The sequence below is a fragment of the Somniosus microcephalus genome, chromosome 5 (assembly GCF_052327205.1).
Source record: "Somniosus microcephalus isolate GS21.2 chromosome 5, FLI_Smic_1.0, whole genome shotgun sequence".
NCBI classification, from domain to species: domain Eukaryota; kingdom Metazoa; phylum Chordata; class Chondrichthyes; order Squaliformes; family Somniosidae; genus Somniosus; species Somniosus microcephalus.
In genome coordinates this window covers 29539155-29557781 of record NC_140991.1, presented here as the reverse complement: position 1 = coordinate 29557781, position 18627 = coordinate 29539155, and the positions used below count along the sequence as shown (strand labels likewise).

The 18627-nt window shown below is 46.0% G+C and overlaps 1 protein-coding gene across 6 annotated transcripts in view; it reads left to right on the top strand.

Annotated features, from left to right (window-relative positions):
* The window catches only part of LOC147116981 (5'-AMP-activated protein kinase subunit gamma-2-like), a 564967-nt gene extending 546834 nt beyond the window's left edge, over positions 1-18133 (top strand). For 3 of the 6 annotated variants that reach the window (XM_085987491.1, XM_085987495.1, XM_085987496.1), the window contains 2 exons: positions 5036-5129; positions 16356-18133. In XM_085987491.1, coding sequence (XP_085843617.1) covers positions 5036-5129; positions 16356-16423 — 162 coding nt within the window. In that variant the 3' untranslated portion in view covers positions 16424-18133. Of the gene's footprint in view, positions 1-5035; positions 5196-16355 lie in introns of all 6 variants that reach the window. The other 3 variants (XM_085987492.1, XM_085987493.1, XM_085987494.1) reach the window with 3 other exon arrangements.
* The last annotated feature ends 494 nt before the right edge of the window (positions 18134-18627 follow it).

The following is an 18627-nucleotide window of genomic DNA, read 5'->3' as shown; positions in this document are numbered from 1 at the left end:
GCCTTCTGTCTACTGCCCTTTTTAAATAAGGGTGTTACATTAGCAGTTTTCCAGTCTGCCGGGACCTTTGCTGAGTCCAGGGAGTTTTGGAAAATTATTACCAATGCATCCACAATCCCTACCGCCACTTCCCTCAAGACCCTAGGATGTAAGCCATCAGGTCCAGGTGATTTATCCGCCTTGAGTCCCATTATTTTACCGAGTACCACTTCCTTATTGATTTTGATCGTGTTTAGCTCCTCCCCCCCTATAGCCCCCTGTTTGTCCAGTGTTGGGATATTCTTAGTGTCCTCTACTGTAAAGACTGATACAAAATATTCATTCAGTGTTTTTGCCATCTCCATATTTCCCACCATTAATTTCCCGGTCTCATCCTCTAAGGGACAAACATTTACTTTAGCCACCCTTTTTCTTTTTATATAACTATAAAAACTCTTACAATCTGTTTTTATATTTTTTGCTAATTTACTTTCATAATCTATCTTCCCTTTCTTAATCTTTTTGTTATTTTTTGCTGTCTTTTAAAGTTTTCCCAATCCTCTATCCTCCCACTAGATTTGGCTACCTTATATGCCCTTGTTTTTAGTCGAATACTATCCTTAATTTCTTTACTTAGCCACGGATGGCTGTCTTTTCTTTTACACCCTTTTCTTCTCAGTGGAATATTTTTTTTTTTGGAAGTTGTAAAATAACTCCTTAAATGTACACCACTGATCATGTATCGTCTTACCCTTTAATCTATTTTCCCAATCCACTCTACTCAATTCCGCTCTCATACCTTCATAGTCTCCTTTATTCAAGCTTAGCACGCTTGTTTGAGATCCAACCTTCTCACCCTCTAATTGAATATGAAATTCAACCATGTTATGGTCACTCATTCCAAGGGGATCCTTTACTAGGACATTTTAAATTAATCCTGTCTCGTTACACAGGACCAGATCTAAGGTTGCTTGCCCCCTGGTCGGTTCAGTTACATACTGCTCAAGAAACCCATCCCTAATACACTCAATGAACTCATCCCCAAGGCAGCCCTGCCCAATTTGATTTGTCCAATTAATATGATAGTTAAAATCCCCCATAATTATAGATGTTCCCTTATTACAAGCCTCAACTATTTCCTGATTGATACTCCGTCCAACAGAGTTGCAACTGTTCGGAGGCCTATAGACTACGCCCACTAGTGTTTTTTTCCCCTTATTATTCCTTATCTCCACCCAAACTGTTTCATTATCCTGATCTTTTGACCCAATATCATTTCTCTGTATTAGTGATTCCTTCCTTTATTAACATAGCCACCCCACCTCCCCTTCCTTCCCGCCTGTCCTTCCTGATCGTTAAATAACCTGGTATGTTTAATTCCCAGGCATTGTCACCCTGCAGCCATGTTTCTGTAATGGCCACAAGATCATACCCATATGTAGTTATTTGTGCCATTAACTCGTCTATTTTGTTACGAATTCTGCCCAACTGGTCCGTGAAACAGGCCATTCTGCCCAACTGGTCCATGAAACAGGCCATTCTGCCCAACTGGTCCATGAAACAGGCCATTCTGCCCAACTGATCCATGAAACGGGCCATTCTGCCAACCTGGTCCATGAAACAGGCCATTCTGCCCAACTGGTCCATGAAACAGGCCATTCTGCCCAACTGGTCCATGAAACAGGCCATTCTGCCCAACCTGGTCCATGAAACAGGCCATTCTGCCCAACTGGTCCATGAAACAGGCCATTCTGCCCAACTGGCCCATGAAACAGGCCATTCTGCCAACCTGGTCCATGAAACGGGCCATTCTGCCCAACTGGTCCGTGAAACAGGCCATTCTGCCCAACTGGTCCATAAAACAGGCCATTCTGCCCAACTGGTCCATGAAACGGGCCATTCTGCCAACCTGGTCCATGAAACAGGCCATTCTGCCCAACTGGTCCATGAAACAGGCCATTCTGCCCAACTGGTCCATGAAACAGGCCATTCTGCCCAACTGGCCCATGAAACAGGCCATTCTGCCAACCTGGTCCATGAAACAGGCCATTCTGCCCAACTGGCCCATGAAACAGGCCATTCTGCCCAACTGGTCCGTGAAACAGGCCATTCTACCAACCTGGTCCATGAAACAGGCCATTCTGCCCAACCTGGTCCATGCTGGTATTTATGCTCCACTCCTCTTCTAATCCTATTAGTATATCCTTCTATTTATTTTTTCCCTCATGTGTTTATCCAGCTTCCCCTTAAATGCATCTGTGTTAGTTGCCTCAACTACTCCCTGTGTTAGCGAGTTCCACATTCTAACCACTCTCTGGGTAAAGAAGTTTCTCCCAAATTCCTTATTGGATTTATTAGTGACTATCTTATATTTATGGCCCTTAGTTCTGGTCTCCCTCGCAAATAGAAACATCCTCTCTACGTTTACCCTATTAAACACTTTCATAATCAGGTCACCCCTCAGTCTTTTTTCTGGAGAAAAGAGCCCCAGCCTGTTCAATATTTCCTGATGGCTATAACCTCTCAGTTCTGGTATCATTCTAGTAAGTCCTTTTGAACCTTCTCCAGTGCCTCTATCTTTTTTATAATATGGAGACCAGAACTGTGCACAGTCCTTCAAGTGTGGCCTAACCAAGGTTCTATACAACATATAGAACATACATAGGTAAGTCCCAGTAACCCATATCGTGTAGTACATAGAAAACATTTTGAAAGTGTATTTCCTCTAGGTGGCTACACTTGTGTTTTCTTTCTGTATTTTCGCACTCTCGGATTGTGGTAAATTTGATACGATTGTGCTTTTAATCACTGACAAGATAAGTTACAAATCTTGCATTTTGCCACGTAACACTTTTTCAAAACAGATATTTTTCCAAATGCACTTTGCGCTTGAGTGGTAAAGAATCTTTTTAACATATCAGTGAAGACACTTTTTTTCCCCTCACTGCTGTGGCTGCAGCCTTGAGTCCCAGAGTGGATGGTGCTTAAATCTGGCAGCCATGAACATGTTTTATGTCTAAACCAGATGACTCTATAGGATGCATTGAATTATCTGCATCGTAATTCATAACCAAATAAGGGCTGCATGCATAATACAAGAAACTACTTGTTGACAGCTGCAAGATGTGCCAGTAATAGTCCAGATACCCGAGAGAGTTGCTGGATACTGATCCGGAGTCATGAGTTCAAATCCTACCACGGCAGCTGGGGAATTTAAATTTGGTTAATTAAATAAATTTGGAATAAAAAGCTAGTATCCGTAATGGTGACCATGTAACTACTGGATTATCGTAAAAACCCATCTGGTTCACTAATGTCCTTTAGGGAAGGAAGTGTGCCATCCTTACCCGGTCTGGCCTATATTTCATAGAGTCATAACGACACAGAAGGAGGCCATTCGGCCCATCGAGTCCGTGCCGGCTCTCTGTAGAGCAATCCAGTCAGTCCCATTCCCCCGCTCTATCCCCGTAGCCCTGTAAGTTTATTTCCCTCAAGTGCCTATCCAGTCTCCCCTTGAAAACATTGAGTGTCTCCGCTTCCACCACTTCCGTCGGCAGCGAGTTCCAGGTCCTCACCATTCACTGCAAAAAAAAAAAAAAAAAAAAAAAAAAAAAGTTTTTTCTCACATCCCCCCTGTATCTCTTGCCCAAAACCTTAAATCTGTGTCCCCGAGTCCTTGTACCATCAACTAGTGGGAACAGCCTTTCCCTGTCTAGCCTAGCCAAACCCGTTAAAGTCTTGTACACCTCTATCAAATCACCCCTCAACCTCCTTTGCCCTAATGAAAACAAATCCAGCTTCTCCAACCTTTCCTTGTAGCTAAGATCTCCCATCCCCAGAACCATTCTGGTAAATCTCCTCTGTACCCTCTCAAGGGCCTTCACATCCTTCCTAAAGTGTGGTGACCAGAACTGGATGCAGTACTCCAGTTGTGGTCTAACCAGCGCTTTATAAAGGTTCAGCATAACTTTTCTACTTTTGTACTCAATACTTCTATTTATGAAGCCCAAGATCTCATATTCTTTGCTAACTACTCTCTCAATATGTCCTGCCATCTTCAGGGACCTATGTACATTAACTCCCAGGTCCCTCTGTCCCTGCACACTCTTTAAAACTATGCCATTAAGTGTATATTGCCTCTCCCTGTTCCTTCTGCCAAAATGCATCACCTCACACTTCTCTGTATTAAATTCCATCTGCCACTTGTCTGCCCATTCTGCTTGCCTTTCTATGTCCTGTTGCAGTCGATTGGTATCATCCTCACTGTTTGCCCCACCCCCAAGTTTGGTGTCATTGGCAAATTTAGAAATTTTACTCTGTATTCCAATTTCCAAGTCACTATATATATCAAAAAAATCTGTGGCCCCAGCACTGACTCTTGGGGAACACCACTGTCTACCATCCTCCAGTCTGAAAAACAGCCATTTACCACAACTCGCTGTTTTCTATCCTTAAGCCAATTCCTTATCTAAGCTGCCACTGACCCACCTATTCTGTGAGCCTCAATTTTGTTAACCAGCCTTCTATGTGGTACATTGTCAAACGCCTTTTGAAAATCCATGTAGACAACATCCATTGCATTCCCTTCATCGATCCTCCCTGTGACTCAGACCCACAGCAATGTGGTTGATTCTTACCTGCCCTCTGAAATGGCCTAGCAAGCCACTCAGTTTTATAGGAATGGTCAATTAAATGCTGAGCTTGCCAGCGACGCTCACATCCCGTGAATGAATTTTTAAAAAATTGTTTATTTCTGTTTAAATGTCTTCAGCCCTAAACAATGGGAGTCCATTAAATTCTCATAGCTCTCTTGTGCTTGACCTGACATGCCTTTATAAGAATAAGAAATATGTTGACTATTTTATTGAAAATATGAAGTATATTTAAGACCTTTTGAATTAATTTTTCACTGGAACTTGAACTTTTACTGAAGAACCGTTTTAGGTTCTGTTGTCCTGATAACTGATGAGCTCTGCAGTGTCAAATGTAGTTTTTTTGTGTGGATTTCGCCATCTGATGTATTTGCTACAAACATCTTTAATTTTTCTCCTTTCAGGTTCATCGGCTTGTCGTGGTTGATGAGAAAGAAAGCATTGTGGGAATTGTCTCATTGTCTGACATTCTGCAGGCCCTTGTCCTCACCCCCGCAGGTATAGATGCACAGTATTCCTAATCTCCTGGAGTCTGACCTCTGGTCCCTTCCTCCAGGCACTCAGGTAGGGTACACCATGGCATGTTGTACCCACTCAGCTTGCTGAATCAGCATTGGCTGCTGGAATCCCCTTTGCTATTTCCTGATTGATTAACCAGCCTTTGGCATGGTCAATATGGCTGAATATGTCGCTGCTTTTAGGCTGTACTATTTTTTTAATTTTTTTTTGCCAGCAGAGTGTTGAGGTCAGCGTAAATGAGTAACTGGAGAAAGCACATTCTGTAGTGGTGATTGGTGTACTTAGAGTGAGAGTGGGTAACACCCTCAAGTCATGAGTTCTGAAGTTGCAAATGGGGGTACTATGGTCTTTTCTACCACTAGACAACATGAATTGCTGCCCTGTTGGACAAATGTATTATTAACATGCTGCTCATTCAACAGCAACATTTATATAGCACTCATTAAAGCACTTAACAGGCCAGTTAGATACAGAGCAGTTAGACACCGAACACTTTGGGCCAGAGGAAGAGGATCAGGAGGGAGCATGTTCAAAGCGGTTTTTCGAAGGCAGAGATGCTGAAAGAGGGAGCTCTGGAGGATGGGGGGTCAAGGAGCAGGGAATGAGAAGTAGACCATTGTTGGAGGACCAGGGTACTTGCAGGGACATGGGGTTGGAAGCAGGAAAGGACAAGACCATGGGGGAATTTGAAGGTAAAGACTGGAATCTTAGTCAGTTCTTTAGGACACAGGAAGTTGATGGAGCTTGATGGGGACAGGTATGGCTATTAGTACAGGTGATGGGGACAGGTATGACTATTAGTACAGGTGATGGGGACAGGTATGACTATTAGTACAGGTGATGGGGACAGGTATGACTATTAGTACGGGTGATGGGGACAGGTATGGCTATTAGTACAGGTGATGGGGACAGGTATGACTATTAGTACAGGTGATGGGGACAGGTATGACTATTAGTACAGGTGATGGGGACAGGTATGACTATTAGTACGGGTGATGGGGACAGGTATGACTTAGTACAGGTGATGGGGACAGGTATGGCTATTGGTACAGGTGATGGGGACAGGTATGGCTATTAGTACAGGTGATGGGGACACGTATGACTATTAGTACAGGTGATGGGGACAGGTATGACTATTAGTACAGGTGATGGGGACAGGTATGACTTAGTACAGGTGATGGGGACACATGACTAGTACAGGTGATGGGGACAGGTATGACTAGTACAGGTGATGGGGACAGGTATGACTATTAGTACAGGTGATGGGGACAGGTATGACTATTAGTACGGGTGATGGGGACAGGTATGACTTAGTACAGGTGATGGGGACAGGTATGACTTAGTACAGGTGATGGGGACAGGTATGGCTATTAGTACAGGTGATGGGGACAGGTATGACTATTAGTACAGGTGATGGGGACAGGTATGGCTATTAGTACGGGTGATGGGGACAGGTATGACTTAGTACAGGTGATGGGGACAGGTATGGCTATTGGTACAGGTGATGGGGACAGGTATGGCTATTAGTACAGGTGATGGGGACACGTATGACTATTAGTACAGGTGATGGGGACAGGTATGACTATTAGTACAGGTGATGGGGACAGGTATGACTTAGTACAGGTGATGGGGACACATGACTAGTACAGGTGATGGGGACAGGTATGACTAGTACAGGTGATGGGGACAGGTATGACTATTAGTACAGGTGATGGGGACAGGTATGACTATTAGTACGGGTGATGGGGACAGGTATGACTTAGTACAGGTGATGGGGACAGGTATGACTTAGTACAGGTGATGGGGACAGGTATGGCTATTAGTACAGGTGATGGGGACAGGTATGACTATTAGTACAGGTGATGGGGACAGGTATGGCTATTAGTACAGGTGATGGGGACAGGTATGACTATTAGTACAGGTGATGGGGACAGGTATGACTATTAGTACAGGTGATGGGGACAGGTATGACTATTAGTACAGGTGATGGGGACAGGTATGACTATTAGTACAGGTGATGGGGACAGGTATGACTATTAGTACGGGTGATGGGGACAGGTATGACTATTAGTACAGGTGATGGGGACAGGTATGGCTATTAGTACGGGTGATGGGGACAGGTATGGCTATTAGTACAGGTGATGGGGACAGGTATGGCTATTAGTACGGGTGATGGGGACAGGTATGGCTATTAGTACAGGTGATGGGGACAGGTATGGCTATTAGTACGGGTGATGACACAGGCACAGCATTCTGGATAACCTGTAGTTTATGAATGGTAGGATCAGGTTGACTGTCAAGGAGAACATTGGAGAAGTACAGCCACGAGGTAATAAAAGTATGGATTAGGGTTTTGATGATAGGGGTGGGGGCAGGAGAGTTAGGCATAAAGATGAGTTAAGTTGTGATGATGAAAGTAACTGGTTGGACGTATGGGATAAATGAGCTCAGGGTCCAATAAGGTTCCATACTTGAAGTGGCAGCTGTGAGGAAGAGATGGAGTTCTAGTAAGAGGCATGTTGTTGTTTGCTGGACTTGTCACCATTAATCTGGAGGAAATTCAGACTTTTGTGTAGATGTCCAGCCACAATGCCAGAAATGCAGGGAGACAGTGATCTGGACACAATTGTCTACATTATTATAAAATATGTACACCATATGGGTTAACATAACTATGCCCCTCTGTGACCATAAAGGTTTCTTAAAAGTTGGAAAGTACTCTCTGTCTGGGAAATACATTTCACTGGCACAAAGCGTGGTGTGCGAGAACTGCTTGCATGGAATTAATATGGAAACACAAATGAATTGCATGTGTCTGAGTGGAGTAGCGATTCAGATATATTATAGTGTATTAATGCTGAAAAAAAGCATGACCAGTAAAAGCTATTTGTGTATTGAATGCCATGTTTGTGTTTAGATTGTCTTCTTGCCTCCTCTTCAGTGAATCCCTTAATGATTTTCGTTTTATTCGCGTTTCCCACATTACAACAGTGACTCCACTTTAAATAGTACTTCATTGACTGTAAAGCTTTGCTTTGAGACGTTCGGTGGTCGTGAAAGGCGCTGTATATAAATGCAAGTCTTTTTAAAGAAAATCAGTGAAAGATAACTTAAGTTGTGAAATTTGCTCTTTAGCACTTTCCTGATAGCAATGAGTAGGACTGCCCCCTGCCTTGTTATCATTGCAAAAGTTTTGTAACCTAACATCTTCACTCATTATAAGCCTGAAGCCATTTGTTATAAGTCTTGTTATAGTACAGCAGTCTGTGTCTGGGTGGAGTGTAAAACACACAGCTTATTGTTAGAGTGTTTGAACACTACAACCTGTGATCCATATGGTTAAGAAGTGTCAGCTGACATGACAGCAGATGCTGTATTTTTATCCATAACAACATTTGTGTGGTAAAATGGGTTTTAATAAATGCCACTTACAAAAGATCATGCATTTAATATCTTGACGTTTCAGCTTCAGATTAGAAATCCATAACCCAAATGAGTGCAATGTCTTACTGTTTGATTTCACAGATTAAAGTTAGTTTTGCGAGATCTCTAGTAGAATTGGACAAGGAGCACCAGCATAAAGGACACAAGTATAACATTCACAAGCCCAAAGCAAAGTTAGACATTTGAGAGAAAAAATCTTTTTATTTCTCCCCACACAATAGTGCAATGTGGAACAGACTCTGAGAAAATAGCTAATTCTGAGTCAATTGACACAGTAAAAAGGGTTGGAAAAAGAAAGACTTGCATTTATATAGCATAGTGTAGGAATGTCTAGTTCCTATCCAAAAGACTGAGGTCCACTCAGGCGATCAAATAAACGAGGTTTAATGAAAAGTAACAGTGTTTAATGGATAACATCGAATATAGGTCTAGTCAGTTCGGAGGCTCCACGAGGACTGCTAGAGCGGGCCCGTGGCTGACGTCATCACGTTTTTCCCGCCGGTGGGGGATCACGTGATGAACGGCGTGACGTCATCGCGTTTGCCTGCGCTATTAAAGTGATCGCGCTCTGTACATGTAAACAGTGAAAACAAAGATACAGACTCGGGCTGTAGCCAACATATTATTAAAGGGAATTATATACAATTGATTGGAGTCCCTTAGTGGCTCCGCCACATGCGCCCCCCCAGAATTGTCTTTAATAGCAAAATTAAAACGGCGAGGAGGCCTGACAAGCCTGTCAGATCGACTTCTGTAGCCTTGAAGTGGAAGCTGATGGACGGCTGGCGGGCGGTTGCGTTTGATCCGGCACGGCGACTGTGGGCGGTCGGCCACGTTTCGGCGGTTGTGCGATTTCGCCTGGGCGGTCAAGGTCCAAGTGAGCCGGCTTCAACCGGTCAACCGAAATGTGGTCCGGTTTACCTCCGACGTCGACTGAAAAAGATTTGTCGCCCGGCTCTATCACACGGAAAGGACCAGTGTAAGGGGGTTTGAGCGGGTCCCGATGAGCGTCGTGGCGGATAAACACATAGTCGGCGTTCTTCAGCTCAGCTGGAACGTGGAAGCTCTGCAAGCCGTGATGCGACGTACGCACTGGAGCGAAACTCCTGGCTGCCTCCTGGTGGCTGATGAGCTGCTGGGACGCGGACCATGGCTCTGTTGGAGATGGAAGGAAATCCCCTGGTACGCGTAGCGGCTGGCCATATACGAGCTCCGCCGAGGACGAGTGAAGATCTTCTTTAGGTGCCGTACGAAGACCCAAAAGGACCCATGGAAGCCTGTCCACCCAGCCCGCGCCTTGAAGGCTGGCTCGCAGTGCGGCTTTGAGCGACCTGTGGAATCGTTCGCACAGGCCGTTCGCCTGTGGCTGGTAGGCAGTGGTGCGATGTAGCTTGACGCCGAGCCCCTGAGCCACAGCATTCCAGAGCTCCGAAGAAAACTGCGGCCCACGATCGGACGAGATGTCCGCCGGTACCCCGGAGCGGGCGACCCAAGAGGAGATGAATGCCCTGGCGACGTCTGCGGAAGTGGTGGAAGACAGAGGAACCGCCTCCATCCATCGAGTGGTGCGGTCCACCATTGTAAGAAGATGAGTAAACCCGTGCGAAGGCGGAAGTGGCCCCACCAGGTCCACATGCACATGATCAAACCTACGTTCCGGAACGGCGAAAGTGGCCAATGGAGCCTTGACGTGACGCTGCACCTTGGCCTTTTAGCAGACCACGCAGGTGTTGGCCCAGTCGTGAACATCCATGTACATGCCCCGCCACACGAATTTAGACGACGTCAACCGTTGCGAGGCCTTCATGCCAGGGTGCGACAACCCGTGGATGGCGTCAAAAACTTTTCGGCACCAGGCGACCGGGACGATAGGGCGAGGATCTCTTACGGAGACGTCGCAGAGTAGCGTAGTGCCCGCGGCATGGAATTTGACGTCGGCCGCTTGGAGGCTAGAAGGGTTGGTTCTGTAAGATTGGACCTCCGGATCCGAGGCTTGATCCGCAGCCATGAGGGCATAGTCGATGCCGAGCTGGACTGCGTGAACGGTCGCGCGGGAGAGGCAATCCGCCACCAGGTTGTCCTTACCGGACACATGCTGAATGTCAGTGGTGAATTCTGAGATAAACGTCAACTGACGTTGTTGCCGAGCTGACCACGGTTCGGCGGTCTTGGCCATAGCGAACGTCAGTGGCTTATGGTCCACAAAAGCCGTGAACGGACGTCCTTCTAGCAAGAACCGGAAATGGTGGATGGCCAGAAAAAGGGCCAGCAACTCCCGGTCGAACGTGCTGTACTTTCGTTCGTTTTGCCGTATAGTTGACGGCTGAAAAACGCCAGCGGTTGCCACGTCCCATGCACCCACTGTTCCTGCAATGCGCCGATGGCGTAGTCTGATGCGTCGGTGGTAAGGGCAATGGTTGCACCTGGCAGCGGGTGTGCCAGCATAGTTGCGTTGGCCAAAGCGTCTTTCGTGTCGACGAACGCCCGGTCCATGTCAACCGTCCAGCTGATCGGATCCTTGCCGGACTTGCCCTTGAGGGCCTCGTACAGGGGCTGCATGAGCAGAGCTGCATTAGGGACGAACTGCTGATAAAAATTTACCATCCCGAGGAACTCCTGCAGGGCCTTGACGGACTGCGGGTGCGGGAACGAAGTAACTGCCTCCACTTTCGTTTGCAGGGGAATTGCGCCGTCTGATGTGATGCGATGGCCTAAAAAATCAATCTGCTGCAGGCCGAACTGGCACTTGGCCGGGTTGATGATCAAGCTGTGTTGACTGAGGTGTTTAAAGAGGGTGCGCAAATGGCAGATGTGCTCCTCTTTATCAGGGCTGGCGATGAGGATGTCGTCGAGGTAGACGAATAGAAACTTGAGGTCCCGAAGCATGGAGTCCATCAAGCGCTGGAAGGCCTGTGCAGCGTTCTTCAATCCAAACGGCATCCGCAGAAATTCAAGCAGGCCGAATGGGGTGATGACTGCAGTTTTCGGAACGTCTTGCGGGCGTACGGGGACCTGCTGGTAGCCACGGACAAGGTCGACTTTTGAAAAAATGGTATTTCCCGCCAAATGTGCAGAGAAATCCTGAATATGAGGGATCGGGTACCGATCAGGAGTAGTGGCGTCGTTCAGGCGTCGGTAGTCGCTGCAAGGCCACCATCCGCCGTCAGGTTTCGGAACAATGTGGAGAGGCGAAGACCAGGGACTATTCGACCGGCGAATAATCCCTAGCTGCTCCATCGTGTCGAACTCCGCTTTCGCAGCCGCGAGCTTGCCAGGTTCGAGGCGCCAGGCCCGTGCGTAGACCGGGGAGCCAGTAATGGTGATGCGATGTTCGACACCATGTTTCGTGGCCGTGGAAGAGAAAGTGGATCTGGTCAGGTCTGGGAAATCTCCGAGGAGGCGAGTGAAGTCATCCGGAGGTGGGGACATGCAGGAGACCGTGCGCGCTACGGTGTTACCGCGGTAGCACGGGATGGAGTGAAAAGTGGCCGCATTGATCAACCGGCGGTGCCGTACATCCACCAGGAGGCCGTTGGCGCACAAAAAATCCGCCCCGAGGATGGCTTGAGAGACTTTGGCCGTGATGAAATCCCAGTAAAACCGCTGGCCGCCGAAGCACACCTGGACCCGCCGGCTTCCGAAGGACCGAATGGCCCCGCCATTAGCCACCTGGAGGGAGGGGCCGTGCCTCCCAACTTGTAGATCAAGATTTGACGCGGGTAGGATGCTACACTGCGCCCCGGTGTCGCAAAGGAAACGTCGACCAGATAGGGAGTCGTTGGTGAAGAGGAGTTTTCCCGAATTACCGATTGCCATCGCAGCCGCGGGGCGCTCGTTATAACCGGTCCTCTTTCGACAGGGTGGCTGCTGGGTTTTTTTGAGCGAAAAACTGCAGGGAGGGCAGCAGCATCTTGCTTTCGCGCCAAAACGGGCGTGGTAGAAGCACAACCCCGCAGGTTGAGGGGCTGGAGCGGCGTCTGTGGGGGATGGGCGCCTCGTGGCAGCGCAGTACTGCTGTGTCACCGCGAAGATCTTGTCCGCATCGGCAGCCAGCTCTGCGCAGTCGGTGACTTCCGACCTGGCTAGGGCAGCCTGAACTTGCTCCGGTAGCTGGCTGAGGAATAGTTCCCTGAAGAGGAAGCATTTCGGTTCAGAGCCCAGGAGCGTGAGCATTTGGCTCATGAGCTCGGACGGCTTGGAGTCCCCGAGGCCGGGCATATTGAGCAGCCGGCGGGCGCGCTCCGACTTCGTGAGCCCGAAGACCTGTAACAATCGCGCCTTTATCGTATCATACTTGCGATCTTCTGGTGGATTACCAAGCAGGCTGAAGATCCGCGAGGCTGTGGCGCTGTCGAGGGTGGAGACCACGTGATAGTAACGGGTCTGATCTGCAACGATGTTCCTGATTGCGAACTGGGCTTCAGCCTGGATGAACCAGGCGGCTGGCTGTTGCTCCCAGAACTGTGGTAGCTTCAAAGTAACGGCGTTCGATTCCATGTTCAGTAACTTCTGCGAAAACCGTTCGCAAAAGTCGGGGTCACCAATGTAGGAATGTCTCGTTCCTATCCAAAAGACTGAGGTCAACTCAGGCGATCAAATAAACGAGGTTTAATGAAAAGTAACAGAGTTTAACGGATAACTACAGGAGAACATCGAATATAGGTCCAGTCAGTTCGGAGGCTCCACGAGGACTGCTAGGGCGGTCCCGTGGCTGACGTCATCACGTTTTTCCCGCCGGTGGGGGGTCACGTGATGAACGGCGTGACGTCATCGCGTTTGCCCGCGCTATTAAAGTGATCGCACTCTGTACATGTAAACAGTGAAAACAAAGATACAGACTCAGGCTGTAGCCAACATATTATTAAAGGGAATTATATACAATTGATTGGAGTCCCTTAGTGGCTCCGCCACAATAGCACCTTTCATGACCACCGGACATCCCAAAGTGCTTTTAGAAGTGTAGTCACTGTTGTAATGTAGGAAACGCGGCAAACCAATTTACGCACAGCAAGCTCCCACAAACAGCAATGTGATAATGACCAGGTAATCTAGTGATGTTGATTGAGGGATAAATATTGTCCAGGATACCGGGGATAACTCCCCTGCTCTTCTTATAAATAGTGCCATGGGATCTTTTACGTCCACCTGAGAGACAGAAGCATAGAAGATAGGAGCAGGAGTAGGCCATTCGGCCCCTCGAGCCTGCTCCGCCATTCCATGCGATCATGGCTGATCATCCAAATTCAGTACCCTGTCCCTGCTTTCTCCCTAAGATCAGACGGGGCCTCGGCTTAACGTCTCATCGGAAATATCGCACCCTCCGACAGTGCAGCACTCCCTCAGTACTGCACTGGGAGTGTCGGCCTAGCTTTTTGTGCTGAAGTCTCTGGAGTGGGACTTGAACCCACAACCTTCTGACTCAGAAGGCGAGGGTGTTACCCACTGAGCCACAGCTGACATTCAATCAATATCTATTTAGAAGGGGGATTGAAGGCTATAGAGATGCAACAACAACTTATATTTAAATAGCACCTTTAACGGAGTAAAATGTCCCAAGGCGCTTCACAGGAGTGTTATAAAACAAAATCTGACTCCGAGCCACATAAGGAGATATTAGGGCAGATGGCCAAAAGCTTGGTCAAAGAGGTAGGTTTTAAGCAGCGTCTTAAAGGAAGAAAGAGAGGTAGAGAGATGGAGGGAATTCCAGAGCTTCGGGCCTTGGCAGCTGAAGGCAGGGCCACTAATGGTGGAGCAATTAAAATCGGGGATGCGCAACAGGCCAGAATTAGAGGAGCGCAGAGATCTTGTAGGGTTGTAAGGCTGGAGGAGGTTACAGACAAAGGGAGGGCCGCTGCACTGCTTGATTTTATTTTTCAGGGAAAGTTGGAGATGGAACTTAGTGTTTCTTAAAAACAGGTTGTGCTGGGGAGAATAGACTATAATAGCACAATCATAGACAGACTATGGATGAAATGGGCTTGATGGGGAAAAAATAGCCTTTCCACGCTCCAGATTTTTAGTGAACTACCTTGGCATATTATAGCTTTTAATATATTAAATACCTTTAAATAAAACCAATGCTTTATAAGATTTTAGAATGGTAACGTTTCATTTTCCTGTTTAAAAACACTTTAAAAGTTTTTTTTTCAACCTTGCTTCTTAAATCAAAATGGGACCCTGTAAGATCCTAAGAAATACTCTTGTTGACCTTAACATTTATAATGCTGTTTTGTCAGTAACACAGTCTCACCCAGCAGCCCAGTTTACCTCTACTCCACTGCCATTTATGTACAAATATAATGGGACATCTTTGGCATTCAGCAAATGGACAGTTTGCAATTCTGTACCGTTCGAGAAGATAAATTGGCGGTATTGGGTTCAGCGTTACTCCCCTCACGACATGACCATGGATACATCGGGCCGTAATTTGCAGCCCCTACGGGTGCGTACGAGGTGTGCACGCGCCCGCAAGAGCCGCGCAAGTTCCGGGTTTAGGCACGGGCTAAAGCCCGAAACTTGCGGTCTGTCGAGAACTTTCTTGCCAGACCGTACGAATCCCCGGGAAAAGGGCATCCGCGGGCGGAGAACTTCTGCCCGGCGAATGGCCGTGAAATTCTTATACTTGGTAAAAGCAGGCGTAAGGCCTGCTTTTACCAGCGTACGGGTTTTAAAAAAACAGAAAAATAAAATTTTATCAATAATTTATACATTTAAAAACCTGTGAAATAAGGTAAGTTTATTTTTAGCCCCTTTAAAACATGTACATTTATTTTTCAAAAAATTACATTTTGTTTTAAATATTTAATTAAATGCCATTTTTAAAATTTATTTGATGTATACATGTATTTTTTGGGGTATTTCCATTCATGCTTATGGGGTTTCAGAACCTCCATAAGCATGAATGGAGATTCCCTTCTGTCATTCCTTGGGCCGACCCACGTGATCCCAGGGATGCTCGCGAACGGCCTGCACCCCTGGGATATGTTCGCCTCTGCCCGCGGGTACGCGGAGGGGCCCAGGACCGCGAGTCTCCGTACCTCTCGGACCACCAAGTACGTGGACATTTTATTTGCGGATCGGAGGCGTTTCCCCGCGGGGAGCCTCCGACTGCAAATTCTTCAGGGCCAGTATTGTTGTTGAGCACAGAGGGTCACTTGTGGGTCACTGCCAACAGCAACAATTTTCATTCATATAGTGCCTTGAGCATAAGTATCTCAATGCGCTTCAGAGGCATAAGGAAGAACTAGACACCAAGCCAAAGAAGGAGATAGTAGGGATGGGCAATAAATCCTGGCCTTGCCAGCGACGCCTGCATCCCACAAACAAATTTTTTAAAAAATAGCTTGTTCCGAGGTGGATTTTAAGGAGGGTCTTAAAGGAGGAGAGAGAGAAAAAAGACTTGCATTTATATGGCGCCTTTCACAACCTAGGGACATCGCAAAGCGCTTGACAGCCAACTTTTGAAGCGTAGTCACTGTTGTAATGCAGGAAACGTGGCAGCCAAAAATTGCACACAGCAAGCTCCCACAAACAGCAATGTGATAATGACCAGACAATCTGTTTTAGTGATGTTGATTGAAGGATAAATATTGGCCACGGAGGTGGAGAGACAGATGTAGTTTCACTGAGTTCTGATTACTAACTGGCTCCCTGCACTTCGAGTGGCTTTTATGTTGCTTAAGTAACATGTATTATATTTCAGCACTTTAACGATGCCCAGAACTGATTTTTAACAAGATAGTTCTTTTTTTTATCTTTCAGAAAAGCATATGGCAACTTGCATTTTATATTTTACAGGTTCTATAAGAAAGGAAAGCATTTCAGAATGACTGATTACAATGGGCATTGAAGGTGCTTGACAAGAACTCTTTGAAGCTTCTTATTCTGTTCAGGGCCAGATGAACACTGACTACAACAGAGAAGAGAAGGCACAAGATTGTGAAATCAAGAAAGTGAAACTGTTTAATCAAACACTGTAGCTGGATTTGAAAAGTATTTGTGACAATATCTCAAACCAAATCTGTGATCTTGCTCACTAAATAGCTATACAGATACAGCTGTAATGTTGCAATTAAGACTTTGAAAGAATTTATTTTGCAAAAACTTAGCAACTGTACCTAAAAGATATTTTTAAACTATGCGTTAAAGCCAGAATGATTCAAATGGCTATTTATTTCCACAGTTTGTTGATAACTTTTTCATGACTTGGGGTGGAAACTAACAAACACTACTGTGTGAATCGTCATGAAAAATCTCAAACTTCAAACTCAGTTTGGATCTGCAATGGCAGTTACCTGCCCACATAGACATCATAATCCTCCAATAGGAGTGTGCAGTGAGAAAACTGTTAACTGTACTGTACTGTAAATAGGAAGTTATTGAGGGAAAACGTGCCAGAGAAAGGTATATTTTTCAGTGTCTGAAAATGTAAAATTATGTTTGTACGATTGCACATTTAATTTTTTGTAAATTATATTGTTTTCATATGGCTGCAAGGATGAGGGAAAGTTTTGTCCATGTAAATGCACAAAGGCATGAAAATGACACTAGATATGTTGTAGATTTTTTGTTTGAATGGAGGAGAGGGGGGGGAAAGGGAAAGATATGATACTTGCAGTTGTGAGGATTTGTGGGGCATGAAAAGAAACACTTGGTTTTGTTGCAAAGCCTTGTTAAAGTAATAATGCACTTTAAAACATGAACATTCATTAATTGTGTAGTGAATTCACACAAATATGACACAAGTTGAAATTTGCATTGCCCCTCTCCACCCCCACCCCCCCCCCAGCCCTAAAGATTTGAAGTATCTCCTGTAGGTGGGTGAAATGTACACACAACTTCAGGTTATTGTTCAGGTCCTATTGCCACAAAATAACAACATATTTGCAATGGAAGATGTCACCTGCAAACTTGATATTGATGAGAGAGGCCAGGCTGCAGATTCATAAAAGCCTATGGCTGCTGAATTTAATTATTTGGTTGACTTTGAATCTTGCATTCTCTTTCCTCCTCCCGCCTCTCCCCCCACCCCCCCCCCCCCCAACCGAAAAAAAAACCACTTAGAAAGAAAGATTAATCATCGACGGTGATTCAGTAATGTTGGTGAATTCTGTACTTCCACTATAGCAAGGATTGTGTAATAAAAAGTGAATGGGTGTGTTTATGACAGGCATGTGCAGTATCTCTGAATACCTTGCCCAAACCTGGGAAGTATAAAACTGTCCTCCCGTAGGCAACTTTCATCTACAAATGCTTGAGCAGAGGGCCTTTAGAAGTTTGCTCACACCAGTCCTAGTTTTAAGTTCCCAGCCTTTTGATCTGGGTTGATGAAGCTTACATCACAGTGTTGCAATTTAAGTGCCATTAAAATGATTCAATCTAAAAGTGATGTGAACTGATTCTAAATGTAGCATATTAAAACACATCTTGTATCATACTTTGGATGCTGTCCTGCATTTCTTCCGTGCATTATCATATGTATACAGTATTGTACATCTTTAATGTTGAATAAACAAGGTTTATTGCCAGGTGCAACTAAATGGCGTTAGCTTATTTTTTACGGTGGCCATTGCCCCTGAGCTCAGTATCCATCACTGGTGCATGGTGGCTGCAGTATGTACAGGATGCACTGCAGCAACTCACCCAAGGTTACTTCAGCAGCTCTTTCCTCCCGTGTGACTTCTACCACCAAGAAGAACAAGAGCAGCAATGTTGTGGGAACGCCATCACCTCAAGCTTCCCTCCAAGTGACTCGCTATCCTGACCAGCTCCGAGTCTCTCGGCATTAGGAAAATATTCAGATTTGTCCTTCCCTGATCCAAATTGGATGACCTCAGTGAGTTTCATCAGCCAGTTTTGCCTGCTCACTTAGTCTGGGGAGCACTATTTGTTACATTCCACCTCAAGTTTAAAGACTATTGAATCTGCTTTCATGACTGTTCTAATTGAGGTTTATTTTATGGCTCTTCACCATATAAATGATCTGGATAATGCAGACCCAAACTTTAGGTTTAGAACTGTATCCAAATTTAAT